Genomic DNA, 8,242 nt, shown 5'->3' with positions numbered 1-8,242 from the left:
ACAAGCTGCTGCTTAGCGTCTACCAGATGAAACGCTTGACAGTCACACCGCAGCGTAACAGTCACGCGTTAAACTCAACCTTTTCAATACAAACGAGTTTGTATCCAAGTTCACGCGTCAGTTTGATTGACAGACGCCCGCGGCAAATTTCGATGCACGTACCGCCTTTGTTCTGGCCGAGGAGCAGTGCCCACGCCACCACGCCAGCGAGCGCCACAATTTCCCTATCAGTTTTATCGCGCACATTACGCACACACGCGTGCAGACGTAAACGTTATATCGTCACTTGGCCAGGGGAGTGAAACTTCCTATACCCTCCATGGAGCGCTATATTCGCTCGCAGCGCCGGACGAACGCCTGGTGTTTGGGGGCGGTGCGAAAACATGGCGGCGCATTGCAGACATGCACTGGGGACGCCATCTTTATAAGGACTGAGGATCCGAGTGGCGAGGGGGGGGGATTTAGCGCCAAATTCAATTGGGATGCACCAGCAAGCCAAATTGAGCGAGTGGAAGGTATTCAGATGGCGAGCACGCGACCTTCTTCCTGTTGCGCAACCCGCCACATGATGAAAATGGCCATCATTGCGTTGTGATTGATGGTCTGCCCATCCATTTATTTGTGCACTACTTATTCTAAGTAAGACGTTGTTTTTGTTTACGTGTACACATAAATCAGACAAGAATAAAGAGCAGAGTTTGTTTGAATGTTTTATTGCCTAAACGTACGGTTTATGCAGTACAAATACAACTTGAATGTTTTACGTTTTTGGTCGCATACAAAAGTGGACCGCACATGCCAGCATGCTAATAACATAGTATCAATCCAGTGCACATTGCCGCACATACCTATATACAAAGACAAAAGAAAAACAGTAATAACTATACACAAGTTCACAGCACGTATCCCGATATAAAATCATCCCATGAGTGGGACAAGATAATACGGCACACCGCACACTTAGGATGCAAGAGGAAATGATACAAAATTCATAAGGTACTGGAGTTAGACATTGCTACATTTTCTATTCAGCATCAGGTTTCTTTATAAAAGCTTAAGCAAAAATTTACAAAATACTGAAGCCACTATAGAGTGTTCTCATAAAATAACACGAAGGGTTTATGCTTTCTTCAGCGTAACATACCTATATTGCTTAATGAAAAAACAAAAACAAAATACAAGCAGATAAATAGTACACACACATGTCCGCTTCAGAGGCAGAAAATGGTGACCTCAGCTATAGAAGTAGCGGTGACTCAAAAATATGGAAGTAGCACCTACTTTTGCGCATATGTGTGTCTTTTTGTCATCCGTGTTTTCTGAGCGCTCAGTTTTTCAAGACCTCAAATATGCAAACAGAATCCTAAAAGTTACAAGAACTTCCGCATTTTTCGTGCTGCAGCAGATTTTCTGGTGCATTGTTTAGCCAAGGAGATGTTCACGAAGCGAATATGCCACAACAGGCGAATCCTTGCAAAGAGGTGCACAAAGGCTTTCTTGCATTCTTCAGAGCAGAATTTTTGCCTTCCCATACAACTGTGCAAAATGCCTGCCAAAGCTCCACTCACATTAGGCAGGTGCGCCACAACACCGATATATTCCAAAAAGCAAGCTTCCATGGCCTTAATATCCTGAAAGCAATCGTCAGAAGGCATTGTTACATTGCCAAATAAATCTGAGGAGATGTTGCTTGCCTTAAACATAGCAAAATACTGGTGTGATGCACAAAGCTGGCGGTCGGAATTCTTCAAAAGGGTGTTGCACACACAGTGTGGAGGCCTGTGCAACAAAAATTGCCGTACGAGATATCCCCCAACATAGTAGAAAACGTTATCCTCTACTATATCATGGCTAACGGGCTGTTCCTCATCAGGAAGCATATCGACTGTTGGTGCTGCATCACAAGTAGTAGGAAGCGAATGAGGTGGCTCTGACATTTGTGCCAACACAGTGCTGCGATACTGTTCACAGTTTCCTTCTGAAAAAAGGGCAACCAGTTTGCCAACAGAAGTGTGTTTCAGACCTGATGTGAACTGAAGCAAATTTGGGTTGTCATTGCAGCCATGCTTTAACCTAAGAAGCCCGAAAAGGTTCTCCAGGGGGTCCTGCTGTAGCCAGCGAGTCAAGAGAACACGAAAATCAAAATCTTGGAAGAGGTCGTCCCAGAGGAGAAGGATAGCCTTTAAGGTGACCTTCCATGCCTCAACTGTGTGTGGTTGCCGAGGCCCGTCAACTTTCCACCTTTCAACCCACGACAGGCACTCCCGCAAACAGGCTAGGTGTTCGGACCTTCCGAAATTGCATAACGTAACTTGTCACTGGCTTTTTTTACAAAAGAGCTATTCAGACAGTCGAATAACTTATCTATCTTCTCGAGAAAATCAGCTGTTGGCTTGGCGGATGCCGGCAACACGCCAAGAGCAATGAATACAGCAATGGCCACTGAGACCGATTCGCTCATCACCTGGCTGGCATATTTAACTTTCATGTTATTGAAAGGCTTCCGGTAAATGTGGTTGTCGGTTAGTTTCTTCGCCAATTTGAGTTTGAGAGGATGCGAGCTTTCGTATAGTTGCGTAATGAAAGACCAATACACAATTTCTTGCTTGATATGGAGCTTGTGAGGTGCGTGGAGATTATTCCTTGTGCATTTAAGTAAGTGTGGTGTGTCATATAGGAAATAAATCTTGCGGCCTTCAAGCACAAAAATCGGCTCTTCAGGCGTCACACCTAGCTTACTTGCCAAAGTGATGTTGCTTCCCTTCTGGTCGCAGATGAGCGCCTTCACAAACACCCGGGCTCCCTGCAGGTGCTTGATTAATGTTATGATCAGATGATGAAGAGTATCTGCGGGCGTTTTGGTCCTTGATACTGTGTAAGCAACAGGCTGAATCCACGTTTTTGAAATGCCTGCCACAAGTATCAGGAGCGCTGAATTTGCCACGGCTGGTGTTCTTTGCCTACCGTTATCGGAGAATCCCATCACAATGTCATGCTTTGCATCATACTGCAGATGTTCCTTCAAGGACATTTCGTCAAATATTAATGTGCACGCACGATCTTTTAAATGCCAATTTCGGGTAGCTTCTTCGAGGGCTTCAATAGCGGTTGGAATAACTCCGGGAGTCATCGGAATATTTGATAACCACTGCTTTGACGACCTCACAGTTGGCATGTCAAGCAGTCTTGACAGATGTCTGTACGCTTTCGGACCATGAAAGTATAAGTTTAAAGCGAACTGGCGGTGCTCGGGCGACCACCTCCGTCCTGTACGTTTCACGCCATTAATTTTAACTTGAGTCTCAAGCAATCTAAAGAATGTCTTGCGGACGTAGGGCCTGATAGCATTCAACGCCTCGGACTGGGAAAGCTTTTTAACCTTTCTCTTGCCAATTCTTGACAGTGCCTTCCGAAGCCTTGAATTTATCTTCTCCAGGTTCTTCAGTTTTCTGGCTGTCCGGGGCGAGCACCTAGAAGGCTTGTGTTGTCAACCCGCTGGATTGGAACCTGAAAGATTTAGAAAAAAAACTAATTTATACTGTGTTTTTGTGAAAGCTGACCATGATCTTTAAACTTAGTAAAAGTTCTAGCGGCTTTTAGAATTGAAGTGATTACTTCCATGAGTAATCAGTCGGTCATATTTAGTTCTCAATCCTTCACTTATTCAAACTTGGGGCATTGAGAACAGGCCTCTGATAAGCACACTGCTGGGCATTCAGCCTACTAATGGCATGTATAAGCATCGTGGGCAATATGAAGCGTCAACTAAATTTTCTAATCATTAGCATACTCCTTGTTAACAAACATTATTGGTTATACGTTTAAAATGGTATGTTTAGGAAAAAAACAACGAATTCATAGTCTTCTTTAAAAAACACTAATCCCTCTTATAATAATAATAATAATAATATCTGGGGTTTAACGTTCCAAATCCACGATATGATTATGAGGGACGCCGTAGTGGAGGGCTCCGGAAATTTCGACCACCTGGGGTTCTTTAACGTGCACCTAAATCTAAGCACACGGCCCTCAAACATTTTCGCCTCCATCGAAAATGCAGCCACTGCGGCCGGGATTCGATCCCGCGACCTGCGGGTCAGCAGTCGAGCGCCATAACTACTAGACCACCACGGCGGGGCACTAATCCCTCTAAGGAGGCAACAAACAAGCAAGAAAGGGATCGGACAAGCACTCGTCTCGTCCTGCTTTTCGGTATACATCGCTCTGGTTCTCGTCCCCTAGCAATGAACTAGCTCGCCCAGCTGACACCCTAGTGCAGTTTAGTATCTGTTAAATGGTACGTGACATTAAAACGATAGCTGCAGGGCATTAATTTATCTGGAATAGTTTAAAGAGCTTAGAGAGCAATACAATTTGCGTACATGAGGGCTCAGTCTGTTGAACTTCTTCATCGGCGCTGTGAGCGGGCATTGCAGTGGTATTCACGGGCCGAGGGGAGCCTGTGAAGGGAAATTGGCGGAGCACAAATTTCAGCGTGACATACATACAGCTGGTATTAGGCGTCACATTAAATATTTGCAATTACAATCACTCAGGGCGTTTTCTCACTATTAATTGGTCTCCTCGCGTATTATGTCTCAGTACGAGTAATAAAAAAAGTGTAAACACACAAAAAGAGAACGCTACGTGTCACTCACTAAATATATGGGTGTCCCAACTATCCTAAACCAATATTTTAAAAATCTTAATGCGATGTGCCTAGAACAGGTTAACATCGTGGTGCCCGTGATGACCTAGCGCGTAACCGAATTCTTGCCAATTACACTTATTTGGCCCATTGAAAATAAAAGTAATTTTGTAATAATAAAGCTAATAAAAATAAAGTACCTTTTGGATTCTTAATTTTAAAAGCGACTTTGAAACTAGGGTGTCGTAGAATATATATATATTTCTAAAAGGCCAGTTCTGTTGCTCCCACTGTCAGAGCTATCGCGCAATTGTTTTAACAGCGACACCAAGTTGGCCGCTACTCACTCGCCATGTGCCAAATAGCTGATAACGCGCCACATGGAGTACTCTCTCAAGTTATGAGGTCATTTTCGCCTTTTCCTGTAAAACGCTACGCCACGGGTAAATTAGCAGAGACAACTGAATCAGAATCGAGGAGGTTACATGTAGAGCGTTCTGAGTGAGACGTTTGCTCTAAATTTAATGATTGTGAAGCCGGCAAACTTTTTACTTAGCTAGTTATATCTACTAGCAAAATCATGCCGGCGAATCCATGGATGCTGTGTACATCATGCGTTGGTATTGTTGGTGTAATCTGCGCGAGAATCTTAAAAATACTGAGTCATGATAACTCGGACAGGTACACATATTGAGTATTAAGACATTTCTGTAAATAGATGTAGAGGCATGAAAGTTTGTGCTGTTGTATGATCACTTTACAGAATTCCCACCTGGACTTTCGACGCCTTCGACGTGTGTCTGCCCATCGCCAAAGATGGAAACTGTTGGCACAGCACATCTTAGCAGCCTTGTCTGTCCAGGGTCTACGTAGTCTCTGCTGGTGAAATGGGCAGAGCACAGGCGGTAGCTGCTGTAGATCTTACGAGGTGGTAAATGAGCCAGGTCCTGCCGTCTCGCATACTGAAGCCAAGCGCGAGATCTGGAAAATCAATGTGTGCGTGTGTAGTATTCGGGTTAGAATGGATTTATTTCTGTTTTCAGGCGTAGATGGATAGCTTTGAGTGAAAACTGGCATCTTTATTCGAAGTAAGCGTTATTTGATACATTTCTCGTCTTCCTTTCTTAATTGAATTTTTGTAACTAAGACGACTTGTGATAGCAATCCTGAAAGCAAACTTTAAAATAAAATCTGTCTTTATTATTAAGAGACGCGGATACATGCTTCTACTTGCGCGATAGTAATGTTTGGTGGCAACGAGCCCAGCTTTCCTCCTGATTCAAAATATATTTTTGCAGACAATAGCAATCATCCCACACCAAAACCTCTAAACAACTATTCGTACATATATACCCTAGCGCACTGCGTATTCCTCGGGTATTTCTCGTGCCCTGCTGCAAATCTTTCAAAAAAATCTTATTAAAACCGGTAATAAATTAGTAGAACACGTAAGTTTACATTGTTCAATTATTTATGGGCTTTTAGCTGCAATTGCATTCTTGTATATATATCGTAATTGTACTTAAGGCTGAAACTGAAAACATGAAATTGAAGTATACATTATAAATTATTACTTTATAAATTTGTTGCTAAATTCCTCTGCAATATGCCGTGAATTTACGTGAGGCCAAAATGAAAACACACAATTGAAACGCAGTAATGTAATAACATCCGTCTAAACTCACAAGTGTAATAATTTATGTACTCAGTACTTAATTAACATAATATAACAACACATGCTATGAACGTATATGGACCCTCCCTTATAGCCAAAAGATTATGGGACTCGCCTTCCTCCAGCTATGGACATAAATAGGCTGATAATATTCAAGAATAATAATAACGCATGCAACGAGAACAGACTGAACGCAGGCAATCAAAAGGTAATAAAAAGAGTGCGTATAAGCTTACACTGTTCTATTAGTTACTGTATATGCTGCTACGAATACATTTGTGACATGCCTTGCATTGCCTTGAGCCAAAGTGCAACATCGAAATGCAATGCACGATCGAAACGCATTAAATTGAAAACGCAAGTATAAACAATCGTGCATAGCAAATGTATTCGCTGGAATAATTTCCAGATGCTCTGCCGTGCATGTCATGTGTAATTGAAGCCGAAAAGCAGACAATCAGAATGTAATGAATAAATCATGTACGTGTAGCTCAATTAAATTACACAGCTACTGCAGCAACCACATCCTGATATGCCGTGCAAGCGTAGAAAGACAAAACGAGCAGCTTGCAGATCGTACCTTTCGTCCGCCGGGATCCGAAAGAATTTTATGCCGGTGTGTCGTGAAGAATTCCGACACCACTCAGCGCAGCACAATTTGTGATGACGGCGAGAATCCATGGATGCGTCTGTTTGGCTGAATCTTGCATGGGTTTCGCTAAAACAAACTTTACAGCGGTAAAAGCGGCCTTTGGGACACCGCAGGCTGTAGCATACATGGGCGCGCGAAAAGAAACACCCCTTTTTCGCCGTGAGAGATAGGACGACTGCGCAGTTCCTGTTTTCCACTTCAGGTGGCGCTCTTATTTTCGCAATCTCGAACTGCAACCTTTAGGTTCACTTGTGTAGTAAAAACTCCGGAGTTAATGAGTAACCTAGTAAGAACTATAAAATAGAACAAGAACGTTCATTTTGGTAGTACAGCCCCCAAACGTTAGGATCGCTGCGGTCACGGGACAGAAAAACCGCAAAGTTTCACCCCCCTGACTTGGCCACGATGTCGTGCATTGATCTTATACCGTGCTCGCATTCAATTTCGCCGCACTCACGATGTATCAACTCGCAGCCGCGCTGCGGCCATAATGCGAGCGCCTCTAATGACAGCCTGTCCTCATATTTATCTGCAATATTTGATAGAAGCGAAACGAGGCAGCACGAAAGTGCTGCGTGTGCACTCTTTTCTGCCATATACAGTGAGAACTCCCATGATACAGGTGGAACAATGGAACCTGTCCGAGAGAGGACAAACGTCCGCGAACACACCTGTGGCAGGCGCCTGTTGAGTCGGCAACAAGATAGCGCGACAATTACGCTGACGTCGCTGTGTTGAAATGCTAACTGAGTGGGAGCGCTGATGTGTACGCACGCGGTGTTCCTTTTATAACTACGGCAACTGCCCCACATGCGCTTCTGACGCCACGCGCGTTCTCGGAGCCATGGATTTATATCAGCGCTGCTATCACGTGCTCCGCACTGTCTTCATTCCATCGCGACTGTAGAACGAACTCGTAGCGTACTCGTCTGCCCGAAAAGCTCCGTCCATCCTGGTTGATTGATTGATATGTGAGGCTTAACGTCCCGAAACCCCCATTAGAATATGAGAGACGGCGTAATGGAGGGCTCCGTAGGACTCGCTCTCTGGATTTCGTGCCATCCGGTAGTGCACCGCGATCTCCGGCGACAGCGCAGCTCTGGCCGACTGGCTCGCCTATGCCACCTCCTGCCGCCGACAAGCGCTCTCGCTGAGTGGTGCCCCGTCCTCGGACTCCTGCGACCGTGTCCATCTTTCTATCTTCTTTTTGTTTCTGGGTGTTGCTGTCTCGGCACCACGCTCTTTCCTTCCCCTCTCTATCTCTATA

The 8,242-nt window shown here is 44.4% G+C and overlaps 2 protein-coding genes across 2 annotated transcripts; both read right to left on the bottom strand.

Annotated features, from left to right (window-relative positions):
* Window positions 1–697: 697 nt before the first annotated feature.
* On the bottom strand, window positions 698–2,315 carry LOC142802964 (uncharacterized; the record flags this gene model as incomplete). The annotated part of the gene is made up of 1 exon (XM_075888049.1): window positions 698–2,315. A coding segment is annotated over one exon (945 nt), but the record flags the coding sequence as incomplete, so codon positions are not given.
* Window positions 2,316–3,310: 995 nt separating this feature from the next.
* On the bottom strand, window positions 3,311–7,488 carry LOC119167996 (uncharacterized). The gene is made up of 4 exons (XM_075890244.1): window positions 6,904–7,488; window positions 5,421–5,629; window positions 4,383–4,460; window positions 3,311–3,507 (listed from the first exon to the last, which is right to left on the bottom strand). Exons 1-4 carry the CDS (start codon window positions 7,002–7,004, stop codon window positions 3,488–3,490), a joined length of 408 nt encoding a protein of 135 aa, XP_075746359.1. The 5' UTR covers window positions 7,005–7,488; the 3' UTR covers window positions 3,311–3,487.
* Window positions 7,489–8,242: the final 754 nt, after the last annotated feature.

Source organism: Rhipicephalus microplus, chromosome 3, assembly GCF_043290135.1.
Source record: "Rhipicephalus microplus isolate Deutch F79 chromosome 3, USDA_Rmic, whole genome shotgun sequence".
In the NCBI taxonomy this organism is placed as follows: domain Eukaryota; kingdom Metazoa; phylum Arthropoda; class Arachnida; order Ixodida; family Ixodidae; genus Rhipicephalus; species Rhipicephalus microplus.
This window is presented reverse-complemented; position numbering and strand designations above follow the sequence as displayed.

Excerpts from the sequence above, each read along its gene's own strand:
- LOC119167996 (XM_075890244.1), bottom strand. The coding sequence starts at position 7,004 with ATGGATTCTCGCCGTCATCACAAATTGTGCTGCGCTGAGTGGTGTCGG. Across the intron at positions 4,461-5,420 it reads CGAAGGCGTCGAAAGTCCAG|GCTCCCCTCGGCCCGTGAAT; the intron begins GTGGGAATTCTG and ends TTCCCTTCACAG. Across the intron at positions 3,508-4,382 it reads TCAACAGACTGAGCCCTCAT|GTTCCAATCCAGCGGGTTGA; the intron begins GTACGCAAATTG and ends TAAATCTTTCAG.